Below are 20,320 nucleotides of genomic sequence, written 5' to 3' on the forward strand. Positions count from 1 at the left end.
TTAATTTTTTTTGAAACATCAGCATCAACGTTTTCCATTCTTTTTTCTTTTCACTTGGCAGAATCTGTCTCTCTTCTTTTATTAAGTTGGTGCCCTAAAGGCTTTTCTTTTTCGTTATCATTCAAAAGAGTGGCCCTTTTTTCATAATGGTAGTAGAAGGCGTGGTAGCAAATAATGCCAGATTCCCACTCACTCTCTGTTTTCCATGTTTGATTATAGCTCCAAGTGCTCAACTTGTACGTGAGTTTCTGCTTGGTGCCCACCAGTCATCTTCCCCACTCATCTGGGGCCTTTTTTCGTACACCAATATGCATTGAAGCAACTGGTAAATGGATATCTTATAATTAAGATATTGATCACAATGAAATTCTTTTTTTTTTTTTTTAATGTTTGATTTATGAATATTTGTTGGTTTTGATCTTATAATTAAGGGGTGATTTTTATAAAATATTGAGGGTATTTTAGATATAAAAGAGGAGTTTGTAATATTTACTTAAATATGAGATGGTTTCTGTCAAATCTGTAAGCTTGTGTAATTTCATAATATCGCTGGAGGACTTTTGTAATTTACCCTTGATTTAATAAACAACATATTAGAAAATAATTGAAGTTAGGGTTTTGACTTTTAATTAAAACAATAAATTTGACTAAGATTTAGAAATAATCTTTTGATAAAAGTCAAAAGTTATGTTTTCCTCTGTGGTCAAATGTGGTTCTTAGGCACGGTGTGAAGTATATGGTTATAGATAGAATAATCATATACATATAAAATATTATTTGGGTAATAATTGAAATTACTTTTTTATTTAGTATTTTTTTCAATTTGTTTATCTAGCTACTATCACAATATTAATATCTCCAAATACTAAATATATCAACTATTAATTAAAATTACTCTGAATTTGAAGACTTTCCAATACTTAAATAAATATATTTTTTATATAAAAAAATTATAATATTTTAGAGAAAGATTTTGAAAATAAATATATGGTAAAAAATAAAGATTAATAACCTTTTCTTCCAATAATAATGGGTCTTTGTAGTTCATTCTCCTTACCTTTTTATCTAGTGGAGTACTTAAAGATCTTCCTCTAATAGCATTTAATTCTTATTTGTTAAAGAGAAAAAAATATTTCTAACTTTATTAGAGAAAAAATATCTGACTTTATTAGGAAAAAAAAATATTTGTTTGCGTGTAGATCAGTACTTGACTATGTTAAAAAATACTAAATCTGGCACCCGACCTCTTATTACTTTAAATAAAAATCAAGAAATTAAAAATAAAAATATGTTAATCCATCAAGTTTCTACATGAATAAAATAGAAAGTATATATATTACATACTTAAATCATGAATGAAGTCCTAGCATCGTAGATTCTTTATAAAATAGAGTAGCTATATCACTCCCTTTCCATCAAATTTGAATTATCATATGCATGAATGTGGTGACCTATAAATTGAGAGCATGGTACTGTACTGTTATGTTTATACTGATTTTTTTATGAGAATAGCCATGATGATTCAAGGCTTATTTATTTTCTGAGAAAGTGTTTGCCTCTTTCCACACTTTGTCGGGAGTAACTTTATTTTTTAGAATTACTTTTTCTTTTTTTTTAATTTTTTTTTTACTTTTTCTTTCTTCATGTATATTTTATGATTTTATTAATGAAGTTATGATTTATTTGCCTTTTAGTTTTAACATGAGGTTAAAATTTTGGAGTATTGTTTTTAAAGTAAATTTCAAAAGGAATTACAAGAACAAATTAGAGTGTCTCTACTTTAATTTATTTTTGGTTATTTTTTAGTAATTTAATTCTATTTGAAATTCAAACCAATAACTTAAAAGATTCCAAACTAAAAAATTTAATTTAATTCCAAGAATTCTAAACAATTGTAAGAGTAATTTCGGATCAGTTTTTTCATTTATTAAAATTGCATCCTTTTTCGATTAAGTCTTATTATAGGAAAATATTTCTTTCACTACCTCTCCTAAGATCTATGTTAAGAACTATATATTTATTTTGTTTTATTTATTAAGGGTAGGATAGTATTTTCAGTTTACCTTATATATAATCACTTTGTATTTAAGTTAAAGCATGCACTTTTAGAATAAAGAGATTAATGAGAATTCTAGCCTCTTTTTTTTTTTTTAATGTTTGTATTTCTTTTGTGTTAATCCCAATTAATTTAACATGGTATCAGAGCTGATTTTATGGAATAAGGCTTAATCCTAAACACAGCTTTCGAGTAGAATAGTATTTTCAGTTTAGCCTATAAAATGTTTTTGAGTGATATTTTGTCTTCTGTTTTTGCAAAATCTGGTATTTTGTCTTTCCTTCAGCTTCTGTAATTTGATATTTGCGTTCAATTTCTGTAATTTGTGTTGTGTTTTGGAGTAATTGTATAATTTCGAGAAGATATTTATTTAATTTCTGCGATATCTGTTCTGTTTCTGCAATCTAGTACTTTGTCTTTCGCTGTTTTTGCGTTCTGGTTATTTTTGTTTGTTAATTATGGCAACCGAAAGAGATGATTCACTTCAGTCTGTGAGTGAGAGGTTGGATGGAAATAATTATTCATATTGAAGGTATATAATGAGAAATGTTTTTAAGGGTAAGAAGATGCGGAGATATGTTAGTGGAACTTATGTGATACCTAAGAATACTGAGAAGGGGGATGCTGTTCTGATAGATACAAGAGAAGCAAACAATGCAAAGATTATTACTTGGATCAACAATTCTGTTGAACATTCCATAGGTACGCAGTTGGCAAAGTATGAGACAGTAAATGAGGTTTGGGATCATCTGTAAAGGTTATTTACGCAATCAAATTTTGCAAAACAATATCAATTAGAGAATGACATACGAGCTCTTCATAAGAAGAATATGAGTATTCAGGAGCTCTCCATATCAACGATTGATACAATTTTTAACAAAACTTCACAGTGATTTTGAAGGACTTAGAGGTTTAATTCCGCATCGTTCTCCACTGCCTTCTGTTGACTCTGTTGTTAGTTAGTTATCGGCTGAAGAAATACGTCTTCAATCCTATTTTAAAAAGAGAATTCTTTCTACTTTGATTCCTTCTGTACTAGCAGTACCTTCTAAGCCATTCTCTACTCATCAGAATAAGCCTTTCACAAGGGTTGGCTTCGACGAGTGCAGCTTTTGTAAGCAGAAAGGTTATTGGAAGGCTCAGTGTCCCAAATTAAGACAAAAGAATCAAGTTTGGAAGCATGACAACCAATCACAATCTAATGCTCACAGACCACCTCAGGGTTATAAACCATCACACCCAATACTCCAGTAGTAGCTTCATCAGGCTCTATCACCGATCCTAGTACTCTAGCTGAGCAATTTCAGAAGTTTCTCTCCTTATAGCCATAAGCAATGTCCGCTTCTCCTTTCATAGGTTAGTTTTCTCATAGTTCCTCAGGTATGTCACATTCTGAATGGGTTTTGAATTCTGGTGCTTCACATCATATGTCTCTAGATTCTTCATCTTTTACCTCTGTGACCCATTCGCCCTCCAATCTTGTTATCACTACTGATGGCACTCTCATGCCCTTAACAGGTGTTGGTTCTATTGTCACACCTCACTTGTCTCTTCCTAATGTTTAACTTATTCCAAACCTCAAATTGAATATTGCTTCTGTTGGCCAATTATGTGATTCTGGTGATTATTTAGTCATTTTTTCCTCTTTTTTTTGTTGTGTACATGATTTGCAGTCTTAGAAGCTAATTGGGACAGGTCGTAAGTGACACGACCAAAAGATTGATGTCTTCTCCTAAGTGTAGGAGTGTCGAAGTAATAAATAACTCGACAAGACCGGGGTCGAACCACAGGGAGGTTAACTATATAAATTATAAATAATAATAATAATAATAATAATAATAAGTTGAAGAGAGTTTTGAGATGTGATATTGTTATAAAGATTAAACAATGATAAAAACAATTGTCAAGGTTAGAGGATCCACTACTGGTATTTCAAACAAGTATAGTATAAACTCTTATTACTCAACTGGAAACCACACACAAAGAAGGTTCCAATCGGATTATAAATTGTTAACATGATTACATTAGTTATCTTATTCGAATAATGCTAATACTTGCAAATGTTGTCAGGTATTCATGATTATAACTTATGTTAACAACAAATCAAGTTCCTTTCATAGCACAGGTGTCGGTTATACCATATGGTTTGAGCTACGAAAGTGCCAAGTATTTGTTGTACCAAGGTTATACAACATAAATCTAGATTAACCATTTAACAAGCAAAGTATTAAGAGTGAATAAGATAACAAATACAAAACATGTTAGTATCAAACATTAAAGTCCATGTTGAGTTTATACTATATTTATTCTTACACCATTGTGTAACCTTTTCACCTTGACATAATAAACTTAGCTAAACATAATGAAGAAGAGAAACATAAATAAACAAGATAAGAACATAAATAAGATATAATTTAACTAAGTAAAGAAAAGGAAATGAAAAGCATAAACAAGAGATTAATATAAACAAAACTTAAGCATTACAAAAACATAAAGAGAGAGCAAGAACATGATCTTGATCTGGAAACCAAGATGCCTAAATGCATGACAAATGCCTCCTTTTATAGGCCAAAATTTGGAACTATTGATTTGATGACTAATTGTTGAGTGGGTGGCCACATCTTGACTTGGTAACAATCCTTATCTTCTTGTCTGAAGAAAACGTCATTAATAATGTTAGAATTTGAACAGATTTAAATCATGAAAGTTCTAGGAAATTGTCTCAGCTTTCCAGGAAAAAGACATTGAGGTCATTTAGACTTCTAGAACTTAAGTATGGGCTGAACACTGAACAGTGTCTAGGCTGCAGGACAGATTCAGACTTCTCCGTTGTTGCTATAATTTGGATTTGAAAACGGCCTTTTTAAATCTTGGACTCCTCATGAAAGTTTTAGGCCTATGTCTTAGCTTTCTATCCATATAGAGCAAACCTAAATCCAAGATCTACAGCTCCAGATATGACCCAATGACCGAACAATGTTCTAGTTTGGACTGAACCAGCATCTCTTTTCTAAGTTGGGCCCTCTCTTTGTCTTCTCAATTACAGTAGTTAAACTCATCAATTAATCCTTTCATTTATGTGATAGGCCTGCATTTAAGATGAACATTTACCATAAATTAAAGGTGTCTTATGGTATCAGACTTGTTATTATAAACCATGCTTTAGTTAAGGAGTTATTGATACTTCAAGTGCAAAATGATGATATATAAAACCTTGATAAAAATGAACTTTTAAGTACTAATCAGTAAGGAGAATGGACTATACATTTTAGATGAGTTAAAAGTGTCAGTTGTTGCTGTTACTGCTACTACTACTGTTGATTTGTCTTCTTTTCATTTGAGTCTTTCATCTTCTAGTTTTTATTTATGACATTCTCGTCTATGTCATGTTTTGTCTTCTCATTTATGATTTTTGACATCCACTGGAGCTTTAGGAAATTTGAAAACTTATGACATTTCTAATTGTAGTGGACGTAAACTGGCAAAATTTTCCACTTTACCTTTTAATCAAAGTATTTATGTTTCTTCTTCACCATTTGACTTGATTCATTCTAATATATGAGGACCTTCTCTTGTTGCTATAAAAGGAGGGTCTCGATATTATGTTTCTTTTATTGATGATCATACTCGTTATTGTTAAGTTTATTTAACGAAACATCGTTCTGAATTCTTTGAGATATATGCAGCATTTCGAGCTCTTGTCAAAACTCAACATTCTGCTGTAATCAAATGCTTTAGGTGTGATTTGGGTGGAGAATACACATCTAATAAATTTTGTCAGTTGCTTGCCTTAGATGAAACCATTCACCAAACTTCATGTACAGATACCCCTAAGCAAAATGGAGTTGCTGAAAGAAAACATAGGCTCATTGTTGAAACTGCTCATTCTCTCTTGTTGTCTGCTTATGTTCCTAGTGAGTTTTGGGAAGAAGCTCTCCTTACTGCTATAAGTTTGATTAATACCATTCCATCCTCACATAGTTCAGGTTTGTCTCCATTTGAAAAGTTATATGGGTATGTCCTTGATTATTCCTCCTTTAGAGTTTTTGGTTGTACTTGTTTTATTCTTTGTCCGCATGAAGAATGCAAAAAGTTGTCTTCTCGATCTACTATTTGTGTCTTTTTGGGTTATGGTGAAGGTAAAAGGGGGTATTGTTGTTTTAATCCAATAACTCATAAACTTTATGTGTCTCGTCATGTTGTCTTTCTCGAGCATATAACTTTCTTTTCTATTCCATCCACTACTCATAACTTGATTAGATCTGATATTTTTCATATAAATCCCTTTTTATGAGGATTCTGGTAGTTTATCATCTCAGTTCTTAGTACCTCAGGTACCCCTTCCCATGTTCGATCAATTTATACTCATCATCCTGCAGGTACTGACACTTTACTCTCTAGCACAGCTGAAGTTTCATTCTTATCTACAGCCTCTCAAGCTCCATTTGAGATTATGGATCCACCTCTACGTTAATGCATACGCATTTACAAGTCCATAAAACTACCAGATTTTGCTTATTCCTGTTATTCTTCATCATTTACTTCCTTTTTAGCTTCTATTCATTGTCTTTCTGAGCCCTCTACCTATAAAGAGGCAATTCTTGATCCTCATTGGCAGCAAGCTATGGATGAGGAACTTTCTACTTTGCATAAGACATATACTTGGGATTTGGTTCCTCTATCTCTTGGTAAGAGTGTTGTTGGTTGTCGTTGGATGTATAAGATCAAGACTAATTCTGATGGGTCTATTGAGCGATACAAAGCTAGCTTGGTTGCAAAAGTATACTCTCAACAATATGGTATGGATTATGAGGACACATTTGCCCCTGTTGCAAAAATTACACAATATACTAAAACGGCTAAGTGTCTCTCTTACTGTTTACCTAGACTCAAAGCACTGTGGATTAGATCTGTGTAATGGCAGCCCAGCCCTTGCCACAAAGAGTTGAAGGGCAGCGGGGGAGGGGTGAGGTTGTCTTTTCACTGGGATGCATTTGGCATTAAATAGATGGTAGAGGAGAAAATGGTCTCTTCAAGTTTTGGTGGAGCTGCCCTGGGAGTCAGCCAGACCCGCGCCCCCATGGGAGGACACCTGACGTTGGGGCTGACCTACCCTTGCGCTGGGTCAAGCTCGAGCCCCACGTGGTACTGGGGCTGGCTTGCCCTTACCCTGGGTGTGGGCCAGGCCTACTCCCCAACGTGGGGACACCTAGTGCTTGCGCTGGGTCAGACCCGCGTGCCGCGTGGTGCTGGGGTTGCCTTGCCAGGGTGCACAGCTAGACCTGCGCGCCACATGATGAGACTTGGCGCTTGGGCTGCCCTGCTTATGCACTAGGTCAGACCCGACGTGGGGCTGAGGCTGGCTTGCCTTGTGCCCAGGGCTAATTGATCTTGCATCAAGACCTAATTTTCTTAGGGCCTTTGTCAGGATCTAGGGATATTGGGTCTTGGGTTTCTAAATATAATTATTTTCCTTATAAATTTTATTATTTTTATTATAGTTGAAAGTATTAATATCAAACATATTATAATTTGTGTTCTAAATATTATTAGTTCAATTGTAATACAAATGATAATATTTATACCCTAAATAATAGTATTGTTGATATTAATACTTTGAATTATAATAAAAATCATAATATGCAGAACATAAATAATACTATTTTTAATATTACTACTTTTAATTATAACAATAAAAAAATATTTATACCACAAAGAATACTATTTTTAGTATTATACTTTCAATGATAATAAAAATAATAATCTTTGTACCACAAATAATAATATTTTTGATATTCATGCTTTGAACTATAATAGAAATAGTAATATTTATAACACAAGTAATCGTATTTTTATAAAGGGCTCAGTGCTCCTCTTACTGTTTACCTAGACTCAAAGCACTGATCGGAGCAGTGTAATGGCAGCCCAGCCCTTGCCACAAAGAGTTACAAGGGCAACGGGGGAGGGGTGGAGTTGTCGTTTCACTAGGATGCATTTGGCATTGAAGGAATGATTGAGGAGAAAATGGTCACTTCGAGTTTTGGTGGGGCTGCCCTGGGCGTCAGCCAGGCTCGCGCCCCCACGTGAGGACACCTGGCGTTTAAGCTCACCTACCCTTGCGCTAGGTCAGGCCCGAGCGCCACGTGGCACTGGGGCTGGCTTGCCTTGCCCTGGGCGTGAGCCAGGCCTGTTCCCCCACGTGGGGACACCTGGCACTTGGGCTGCCATGCCTAGGGCACACAGCCGGACTTGCGCGCAATGTGGCAAGACCTGGACGCATATTAATGCTTTGAATTATAATAAAAATATATTATTTGAATCGTTAAAAATAATATTTTTTATATTAATGATTTGAACTATAATAGAAATGGTAATATTTATAATACAAATAATAGTATTTTTGAAATTAATACCTTCAATTATAATAAAAATGATAATATTTAGGGCACAAATAATAATAATAATAATAATAATTTTTAATTTTATCCTTCAAATCAACTATATGGTTTCTCTTTGGTGGTAATAACATGTTGGACCTGGACGCGTTCACGTCCAATCCCACTTTGGGTCTGGACGTGTCCGCGCCAAACCCCACGTTGGGTCTGGACCCAACCGCAACCACCTCCTTGTTGGACCGGGACGCGTCGACGACCAACCCCACGATGGGCTGGACGGGATCACGCCTAACTCCATGTTGGACCTGGACGCGTCACCGCCCAACCCCACGTTGGACCTGGATGCGACCGCATCCAACTCCTCGTCCAACTCCAGGTTGGGCCTCGACACGTCTGTGCCCAAATACATGTTGGCCTGGACAAGTCCCCACCCAACCCTAAGTTGGGTCTGGACGCGACAGCGGTCACCTCTATGTTGGACCTTGTCGCATCCCCGCCCAACCCGACGTTGGGTTTGGACACGACCGTGCCCAACGCCATATTGGGCCTCGACACGTCCACGCTCAACCCCATATTAGGAATGGTCGTGACCGCGACTAACTCCATGTTTGTCCTAGACGCATTCCCTCCCAACCCCATGTTGGGTTTGGCCGCGATCGCAGCCAACTTCAGGTTGGCCCGGGACGCATCCCACCCCAACCCCGCGTTGGGTCTGGATGCATCCATGCCCAACCCCACATTAGGTCTGGACTTGACCACGACCAACTCCAAGTTGGGCCTGGATGCGTCCGCGTCCAACTCCGTATTGGACTTGGACGCGTCCATGCCTAACCCCACATCAGTTTTCTTAATATATTAATGTTTGTTATGAATATTATTATCTCTCTTATAATTCAAAGTGTTCATATCAAAAACATTATTATTTGTATTGTAAATATTATTATTTTTATTATAAGTCAAAGTATTGATTTAAAAAATATTATTATTTGTGTTATAATCATCCTTGGAATTCTTAATATAATTATTATGTGATAAATATTATTATTTTTATTATAATTCTAAATATTCATATAAAAAGTTGTATTATTTGTGTTATAAATATTATTATTAATAAAATAATTAATAAATTTGAAAACAATATTATTAATATTAAAAAAATATAATTTTTTGTATTATAAATTTTTACAGTATTTGTTATGAAAATAAAAAGTAAGCCCACCGTGTAGCGCAGGCATCCAACTAGTGACTACTATTCGTACTCTTATTGTCGTAGCTTCGATTCGTCAATGACATATATCACAACTTGATGTTAAAAATGCCTTCTTGAATGGAGATCTTTAAGAAGAAGTCTATATGGCACCTCTTCCTGGTTTTTCGCATGACTCTGGGTATGTTTGTAAACTCAAGAAAGCGTTATATGGTCTCAAACAAGTACCTTGTGCTTGGGTTGAGAAATTTTCTATTGTGATCTCATCTCTTGGATTTGTTTCTAATAGTCATGATTCTGCTCTGTTTATTAAGTGCACTATTGCAGGTCATATCATTTTATCCTTATATGTTGATGACATGATTATTACTGGTGATGACATTAATGATATCTTAGTTTTGAAGACAGAATTGGCTAGACAGTTTGAAATGAAGGATTTGAGTTCTCTTCGATATTTCTTGGGTATTGAGGTAGCTTACTCATCTAGAGGTTACCTTTTTTCTCATTCGAAATATGTTGCAGATGTTGTTAAGCGGGTTAGACTTACTAATAAGAAGACTGTAGATACTCTCATTGAAGTTAACGCAATGTATTCTTCTTCTAATAGTTTACCTTTAACAGATCGTACTTTATATCGTACTATTGTTGGAAACTTGGTATACCTCACCATTATTCATACAAATATCGCATATGTTGTTCATGTTGTTAGTTAGTTTATTGTTTCTCCTACTACTGTTCACTAGGCAGCCGTTCTTTGTATTTTGCGATATCTTCGAGGTACAGCTTTTCAAAGTCTTTTACTTTCATCCATCTCTTTCTTGGAGTTGCGTGCATACTCTGATGCTGATCATGGTAGTGATCCCACATATCGCAAGTCTGTTACTGGTTTCTATATCTTTTTAGGTGATTTCTTATTTCTTGGAAGAGCAAGAAACAATCTATTGTTTCTCAATCCTCAACCGAAACAGAATATCGTGCTATGACATCTACTACCAAAGAGATTGTTTGGTTACGTTGGTTACTTGTGAATATGGGAGTTTCTCTTTCTCATCCTACTCCTATGTATTGTGACAACTAGAGTTCTATTCAGATTGCTCACAACTTGGTTTTTTATGAACGAACTAAGCATATTGAGATCGATTGTCATCTTACTCGTCATCATCTCAAGCATGGCACTATTACTCTGCCTTTTGTTTCTTCTTCCTTGCAGATTGCAGATTTCTTTACCAAGTCGCAATCCATTTCTCGCTTTCGTTTTCTAGTTGGCAAACTCTCGATGTTTGTAGCTACCGCATCATGAGTTTGAGGGGATATGTTAAAAACTATATATTTATCTTGTTTTATTTATTAAGGGTAGAATAATATTTTCAATTTAGCATATATATAATCAATTTGTATTTAGGTTAAAGCATGCACTTTTAGAATAAAAAAATTAATGAGAATTCTAGTCTTCTTTTCTTTTATGTTCGTATTTTTTTTGTGTTAATCCGGATTAATTTAACCATAAGCACCTTGAAATACACCATGCCTTTTATCAAACTTCTACATTAATAGTTGGTATGGCAAACAAACTAATTCCCAAGACCTACGATTAAATCAGGGATTTTTTTTTATTCTTTGAGATTGGTCATAGGCAATTGTAGTTTGGGGTATTTTATTCTTGAAAAAAAAAAAGGTAGCGAGGGGTATTTATGTCTTAAAATTAAATTCAAACGGCAAGATACTCAATTAATTTTTTTTAAGGAAATGGTGCTTGGTTGATACTTTTGTGTATCCTAATAATTTCTGCACATGCATGATCGTTAAAAGTTTATTTAATTAATTCAAATTAAAATTAAATTCATAATGCAAGTTTCCATGAACTAATAATAATAATAATAAAAAACACCATAAACCAAATAGTTGCCAAATTAAGCAATAATTAATCCTAATCATATTTCAGTCTTATGAGATAATTTTCATTAACTGATAATATCTACATAAATTACTAATCTTAATAACGATATGGTGCCAAAAACAATTATCATAGATAAAACGTAAAATAATAAAAAGAATCTTAGATAATTGAGCATGTATACAAACTAGAATCAGTAATACAGTGAGAATATTAGTCACTATTTGTTTTTGAGTTTTAAAATCGTTTTCAAAAAAATTTAAATTTATTTTATTTTTTTCTTTACTTCAAATTAATATACAAATTAGAATCAGTAATACAGTGAGGATATTAGGCACTATTTGTTTTTGCGTTTTTAAATCGTTTTTAAAAAAATTTAAATTTTTTTATTTTTTTCGTTGCTTCAAATTAATATGTTTTTGGTATTTTTAGATTATTTTGATGCATTGATATCAAAAATAATTTTTTAAAAATAAAAAAAAATATTATTTTGATATATTTCTGAATGAAAAACACTTTAAAAAATAATCACAACTACACTTCCAAACAGGCTCAGTAATTATGCTTTATCCAAAAAAATTGACAGTTTTGCTTGCGTGAAAAGTGAGAAATCAATAAATTCATAAAATTCTATTCAAGAAAATAAGTAGATTTAACATAAAAACATGCATTCTATTCTGCTAATGCACAAAGCCATAACATGTATGTGTGTGTATAAAATAAACTATAACCTACCCTGGTTAATTAGTTTCTTCAATTTTTATTTGAAGGGATTTGATAAAATAATAAATAAAATTTTTTAATACAATTATATATGTAAAAAATATCTTAAAATAAAAATAATAATAAAAGACAAGGACAAGGAATTGGGCCTGAACCAAGCCCAGTCAGGGATGGGCTCGGAATCAAACATCCCGTCCTCTGATAAAAGACGTCCTTGAACTCTCATAGCTAATCAAGTGTCAGCGCAGAGCTCTAACTTCATAATGGAAAAGCCCGAAATCCTCTTGCCCAAGCTGATCCCAATGTTGTGTTGAATATATGGGACAGTCTGCCTTGTAAAAATCACCATTTTGTTAAGGAGTTAAGGGAGGTTTAGAATTATGGTTGGAGTTGTTTTAAAGTGTTTTTTTTTATTTAGAAATGCATTAAAATTATTTTTGACATTAGAGCATTAGAATGATCTAAAAATACTTAAAAATATTAATTTGAAGCAAATAATTTTTTTTTAATTTTTTTAAATAATAATTTTAAAACGCAAAACCAAAACCAAATATAACCTCCGGTTAAATCAGCCCTTTGCTTGTGCTGTGTGTGCTTGTGGACGCCTTAAGTCTTACATTGACTGAATAAGCGTGCTGTGTTGAATATACGAGATAGCATGCCTTGGCAAGATTACTAAGGTTTTGGTAAGAGATGTCTTGTCTCTTCTTCTTCTTCTTCTTGTGAGAATACTGCATTCCAAACTTCATTTCTAGTTCAAGGTTCAGAATATTTGCTAGGCATTTTCAATTACTTTCGGGGCAAATAAATCTACTCCTAGATTGACCTCGACAGCAAACTATCCATCGTAAGGAAATGCTCTCTCAAATTTACTACAACTAAAGCGGAGGGCTTGATCGAGTGTCCAATCTTGTATTTCACATTAGTAGGGGTAAAGATAGGAGTTGGCAACAGAGCTTGAAAAGACCAAGCATGCAAGAACCGAACATACTTTCGATCATTTTTATATCTATCATGACATAGTAGTGCAAGATCAACAACTGTTCACAAATAAATAGGGAGTAAGAGCAACTGGAGCAGTATTAGCTTGCAGATATCCTCTTTCCTAAATGAACTTTCACAAGCATTTTGGATTTAATATGTCCTCTAACAGTGATTTGCTTTTTCTGGAGTTGTTTTTTATTCTCCTGTCATAGCTGAGTAGCAAACACCATTCACAAGTCATTCTTCAACGACGTTTACAAGTTCATATTCAATCAGCGATAGGTTGTTATCTTCCTTCACAGTGAAATCAGCAGGTTCAGTGACTTCAACACGGCCCCACCTGTCCACAGCAAGCCTCATTGATCCTTTAAACATGTCGATTTTCGCATTGCGAAGGATCACAGTAGTACCCTCTTGCATCAAGTCCACTAAACAAAAATAAGAAGAGTTAAATATAACCAGCAAGACTGGGAAAATCCAAAAACTAGATGGTCACATAATCTGAATTTTTCATCAGTTCCTTGTTTCGACAGATGAAGAAACCAAGATAACACATGCCGCCTCAACCAAATTGTCAAAGGACAAAACTCAAGAAAATTTCGCTCTCATTTAATTGGAGTGGCAGTGAAAATGGTTAAAACATCCACAATGGTCTGGTGAAGATTTATCACTTTTGATTGAACATCTAACCCAAACATCTTTCCCAAAGTAATCCACGCTCTCACTTATCAGATCATGTGTACAAGGTTCAGAGTTTCACAGAAAGAAAAGTCAAAAAAAAAATGATTGAAAGCTTTCCCAGAACAATATTGAATGTCACTCAAAAAAGAAAGAGCCCATTTGAACAAAATTCATGATATGACTACTAAATCACACAAAAGTCAACTAGGGTATAGGGAAGAGGGTCTAACGTCCTAGAATCCATGAACTGATAACAACCACTAGGAACCAATAAGCCACACACTACTAGAATAACTATTTGCTGATTCAAAAATAAAAAATAAAAAAAAAACCTTGATCATTTCTAGCAGTGAAGATAATCAATCCAGTCTCATCCCCGACCAAACATTCAGCAATTTTCATTTGGCGTACTTGAGGACCATCAGCTCGACCCTTCTGTAATACCATCTTTGCACTAACAACCTTGACAGTGAGAGTATGGCCACCAGTGCCTGGGCGGAGCTGCTCAACCTTAGTGAATACAGGCTTCCTCAATCCTGGTTTTGATTCTGCCATTTTCACCTGCAGAAACAAATACCACATCAAAAATTTTAACCAACAGAGTTACAGATCGGTACAATTCCATTATAAATAAATCATCATCATCATCTTCAATCGAAACACAAATTCCATCGCCAAGAACAGATCGATACGTAGGCATTTGACACAGTTTCATAATAACAAAATTGGGAAACATGCACTATTTTAGGGAAGCTAGGGTTAGGGATTTCACCTGCGAATTGGAGAGCGAGAGATGAGATCAGATCTGATCTGAGTGAGTGAGTGAACAGCGTAGCCGTCAGAGTCGGCTGAACAAAGAGCGTGAAGGTGATTTCATACAATTCACTATTTACTATAACAGTAAAAGTGATGTTTATGTCCTTTCAAAAAAAAAAAACAATTTCTGTATTTAAACCGGGATTAGTCTTGTTTTTTTTCAATCAGTCATTATAGTTTTACTTGAGGTATTTTTATTTATACAATATTTTAATAAATAGTAAAATACTTAAGATATCATTAAAATAATAAATAAGTTTTAAGTTTTTTTAATATATAGTTAAATTACAAATATACCCTTAAAGTCAAGAAATCTAACTCATGGAATTAGTGGTATTAGAGTCTTTCATCTCAGTTTTTTTGTTAATTGTTGGTTTGGTCAAGGGTAACAATATCATTTAGCATTTAATTAATATTTTTAAAATAAAAAAAATTATTGGCACGTGGGAGCTATTGTGTACTTTGGATGGCGCATGTGGCAGTTCCTAGTGGTGAAAATATATTTATGTCGGCTTATTTTATTCTTTGTCATCTCCTTTTTCTTTTTGGATGATGCATGGAAGCTTACGATTGTTAGTGGCCTTTTTTTATTTCTTTTTCTCTCTCTTACACCAAGAAATGCACTATGGTCATCATTGTTCTTGGTGTTTCAAATTTAGTCCTTTAAGTTTTGATTGTTTATTTTTGTCCTTTTTCCTTTTATTAAAGTTTTATTTATTTTCAATTTAATCCTTCAATTTTGATTTGTATATATAATGTTTTTCAATTTGGTTCTTCTATTTTGATATCTTTCTTGTTTTTGTCAAAGTTTTTATGGCTTTCAATTTTATCCTTTAAATCAAGTTTATAATTTTTTTTAATTAAAATAATTTTAATTTGGTCTTTCTGCTTTTATTTTTTATTTTATTTCCTTGGCCTTTTTGTAACGATGATGATGATGGTGGTGGTAGTGATAGTAATAGTAATAGTAATAACGATAATAATAATGATAATAGTAATGTTGAAAATAATTATGATGAAAATTGTGGTTGTAATGGTGGTGGTGGTAATACAAATAATAATGGTGATAATAGTAGTAGTGGGAGGAGGAGGAGGAGGAGGAGGAGGAGAGGGGGGGGAGGGGGAGTATTATTGTTACTAAACCATTAAGCATGAAGTCTGAGCACAATATACAGGATCCTATCTAGGTGCTCCCTCGATAGCCTCTTATGTATCAACGACCCACCATCAATTTCTCATACAATAACTTATCTTTCAAGCGCAATTTATTCCATTAAATTAACCACCTCAATTAATTTCCTTGATTTAAAGAAATTACATATTTTCTTTAAATTTGACTTAACCATCTTATGGTCGTAGGTTAATAATCAATCTGGCATGATTTCTACCCACAACAACCCACAATTAAATTCCACCAAGCAAAATCCACAATTTTCACCCTATTTGGCTGAAACATCCAAAACATAAAGGTTGGAATTTTCTTTGAAAATTCTTTCAACTAACGTAAATATCACTATTTAAACTTCTTAACAACAATACCACGTTGAAAAATCAATATCAATTTTATCAACTAATTGTTCCTCCAAAAATTTTCATTTTGGCCGAATAGATTAATATAGATGGGGTGTCCCATTCGGCGCGTGCAATTTCTTTTCCATTTCTTTCATTTTTTCACAATTAACCCAATAATTAATTGGTTACCCTAACACATTACAACCAAGATTCCATAACAACAATTCCATCCTTTATATTTTTTTCACATTGCTGAAATCCTACAAAAAAAATTTTCTCTTTTTTAATTTGCTCAACTAACTCATTACTCAATCCATTCACATGACATTAAACATCATTAAGCCATCCAATTTCAAATTCAAGCCTTAATTCTCAAAAACCTCAACTTACTTCACACTAAATAAAACCTTAATATAGCATAAATGAAATTCTCACATAATTCATCAAATTGAGACTTGATTCATTGTTTATTCATGTACCATAACAACATTCCATCACGATTTCAATAATCTAAATAGTTTATCATGAAAAAATCACACTTTTATCCTTACTAAAAATCTCAAAACATTACAATACATTCAAACATAACAAATTGAATTGTTACCCACTACTTTTTCACACATTCAAACACTAAACCATCATCAATTCACCTATCAACACTTTCACCAAGCTTGACTCAACATTTACAACATACTAGCAATTTTAAAAATGCATAACAAGTAAAAACAATTGCACAATAAATGATTATGAAAGGGCTTACCACCTTGTAATCCAAATAAAAATGGTGGATTTAAACGCTCATAACCAACTGGTAATATGTCTTACCATTATCAGAGCTCGTAACCAACTAGTAATATGTCTTAAAAGGTTTACCATAGCCTCGATACCAATAAACCCAAAAAACTTCTCAAAATCCAACAAGACCACTTATCCATTAAGGTGTAGTTGGCATGAGCTCAATATACAACACTTAAAGATGTCATTCACAAACCCATTAAGAGGGAATGAGTACCCTTATTCATGCATGCATAAAAGGGAATGTAATCTCGTAATGTCCTCGTGCAAAGTTCAAGGTCTCTTGACTAATCCTTTTATCCCCTATGGGAAATTGAGCCACATACTCCCAGGTTGTCGACCATTGGCAAAATCTACCTCCTTAATGCCTAGGAAACTGAGAGCATCGTCTTTAGGGTTTTGGGGTGCCCTTTCTATTCCTCGGGTCTCTCTTAAAGCATCGGGGAAGGGTTTCTTTAGTGATAAGAACTATCTTCCCCTCTACTAGAGGTGGACCCTGAAGTTCCACCTCTTTTAGTATTGGGACCTAATCTAGTGGACCCATATTCTCTACCGCTTCCTCTAGTTCCTGGTCGAAACCTAAACTCGTTACCAGAGGAAGTAACGCCTTTACTCCTAAGGTTAGGTCTAACTTTATGAGGGTCCATTTAATTTTATTTAACAGAAGAGAAAATCTTTAAGTGAAAGTACCAAGAATAACAGTTTTTTCTCAGAAAAGGGTAGAGATTGCTCTAAAAATCTTCAAATATGTTTTTACAAAGATCATAAAAAGAGAAAGTAAAGGAAAGGAAAGGAAAAATGAACAATTAGTGGTATAAAGGAAATACCTTTTCACTCTCATTGTTAAATGAATGACTTATCATGTCATCTCAGATCTCTAAAAATCTACTTTATTACTGCATTAATTGCAAGCCATCATTTTATTTTCCAAGAGGCCTCTTCCCTTTTCCAATAAGGACAAGCTATATGGCCATAAAGATTTGAATAATTTTACATAGGACAAACAAATGTCATGAGGAAGGCAAAAGTCTTTCATTAAAGATGATATTTCAAAATCTTTGCGTATTCAATACGCAAAGACTTGGGGGGCTATTGTTGGATCAATATATACACAACTCATTAGCTTAAAAGCCCACAAATAGAAGAGTCAAATACAGGGTGATGACCTAACATGCACAAGTTTGATATAATAACAAGCCCAAACGACATGAGTCTAATTTTATTTCCAGACCCAACACCCTTGGGGTCAATTACGCGTTGAGCCCAAATGTTTGTGGGCAACAACACCCTCGGGCTCAGCTACGTGTAGAGCTTAAACTCTTATGGATTTGGCAAGATGCTAGACCCAACCCCTTTATGCTTAACTATATGGTAAGCCAAAACACATGTGAGTTTGAGAAGATGCCAGACTTTAGGATAATCATTCCTCCATACTCTTAGATGTATAAAAGTCCTTTAAGAGCTAGCTATTTCTTAATCAAAATTAATTATATAATAAGGTTATTCCCATCAACATTTAATGTTGTGTATGAAATAAGTATAAAAGCTTTCTATAGCTCTATTGTTCGTTTATCATTACTAATGATATATAAAGGTAATTATCATCAATATTAATGTTGTGTAAAAAGACATCTTCATAATCATTAATGTTGATGTAAGGGACTTCTTCCTTACTAAGTTATTCAAGAGGAAAAGACTCTCGGCCCCTTAAGCAAGATAATAAGGTTCAAAGTACGAAGACTATAAATACCCTCTGAACCATCCAGGTAAAACGATTCACAATCTTTATTCTCTTATCATATATTTTCAAAGCATTTATTACACAAAAACTAAGAGCAAGTGTTTTTGTTCTTAGAGTTTAATGCTCTTCTCCTCATTTATTACAATTTCTTACTATAAGTTCATTGACTTAATAATCGGAGGATCCCTAAATACAAAAAATTGTTTTGTAGGAACTAAAACTTCTATCACTAATCCTCTACTCTTCATATCCCTAGGAATGGAATATTGACTTGAATTAGTGATTATCCACTTTTAAAATACTCAAACACTATTCCTAAGCATATTGAATCCTTGAAGATCACAACATCAAATCATCTAAAATTTTTTTAAAAAAAAATTATCCGCTATAACACAATAATCCCACATAAAAGCATAGAACAAACAAAATAAAGCCCTCAAAACTTGGTAAAAACACTAGATGAATCAAAAGTCATGCAGAAAACATCTAATGTGACATTAGATGCTAAATCTAGCAATGATCTTTTCGAGGAAAAACATGGTAAGAAATGGTGTTGTGCAGTTAAAAAAAAAGACATTGATGAAAAGATAAAGAGATGGTTCAGGTTAACTTTATTTTTTGGAGAAGAATTTTATATATTTTTTACAACGTTAATGCTTTTTTACATTACTCAACTCTTTTTTTTTGTGCGTGTTTAAGAGGTTACTATACTATTTTTTTTATTTTAATATCATCTTTACGTCATGGTTTTGTTATCATCACACCCTTCCATCGATTAGTACCATTAAAAATTGACATGTGTCATGTTATTGCAGGATAAAATCTTCATTAACATATATTTTAGTCCCTGAAAACTTTTAAAAATTTTATTTTTGGTCTCCATGTTTTACTTTTCTTACAAAAAAGTCCTTTAACTTAAAGTTTTTTTGGTCATCATATTTTATAATAAATACAATTTAGTCATTGGTATTTTTTTTATTAAGCTCTTGAATGTTAAATAGTAAATTGTAAAAAAATTTAAAATAAATATAAGATATTATAGGAAACAAGAATTCAACAAAATCACAATAATATCAATTACAATCATAAAAAAAATCACATCCATGAAAAATCAATCCAATTAAACAAAAACAATCAATAAGTTAAGGGATTGAGCTATAACTTACTTTGAGGTAGAATTCATTTCTATAATATCATACATCTATTATGAATTTTTTTTCCTTCTTTTATTATTTGTCTCAATTTTTTTGGGTTAAAATGAGGGAGATAATTAAAAAAAAAGGAAAATTATCATAATAGATATCAATATTATATAAAATAATTTTTTTAAATTGTTAGACTAATTTTGACCAAGTATATGATTTGATATGTTAGGGACTGAATTATATTTACTATAAAATAAAATGATCATATACTTTCAATTAAGGACTTTTTTATAAAAAGAAAAATAAAATATAAGAACTAGAGTAATTTTTAAGGATAAAAATGTATATCAATAAAAAATCTTATACCTAGA

General features: G+C 33.1%; 1 protein-coding gene across 1 annotated transcript; it reads right to left on the bottom strand.

Moving 5' to 3' along the window:
* Window positions 1–13,248: 13,248 nt before the first annotated feature.
* On the bottom strand, window positions 13,249–14,877 carry LOC7492398 (uncharacterized protein At4g28440). Its single transcript, XM_002314582.4, has 3 exons — window positions 14,713–14,877; window positions 14,273–14,501; window positions 13,249–13,687 (listed from the first exon to the last, which is right to left on the bottom strand). The coding sequence occupies exons 2-3, from the start codon at window positions 14,493–14,495 to the stop codon at window positions 13,497–13,499; spliced, it is 414 nt and encodes a 137-aa protein (XP_002314618.1). The 5' UTR covers window positions 14,496–14,501; window positions 14,713–14,877; the 3' UTR covers window positions 13,249–13,496.
* Between the last annotated feature and the right edge of the window lie 5,443 nt (window positions 14,878–20,320).

The sequence above is a fragment of the Populus trichocarpa genome, chromosome 10, assembly GCF_000002775.5.
Source record: "Populus trichocarpa isolate Nisqually-1 chromosome 10, P.trichocarpa_v4.1, whole genome shotgun sequence".
Taxonomy (NCBI): Eukaryota; Viridiplantae; Streptophyta; class Magnoliopsida; order Malpighiales; family Salicaceae; genus Populus; species Populus trichocarpa.

Coding starts and splice junctions, on each gene's coding strand:
- LOC7492398 (XM_002314582.4), bottom strand. CDS start 14,495: ATGGCAGAATCAAAACCAGGATTGAGGAAGCCTGTATTCACTAAGGTT. Junction 13,688..14,272: donor CACTGCTAGAAATGATCAAG/GTTTTTTTTTTA, acceptor ATTTTTGTTTAG/TGGACTTGATGCAAGAGGGT.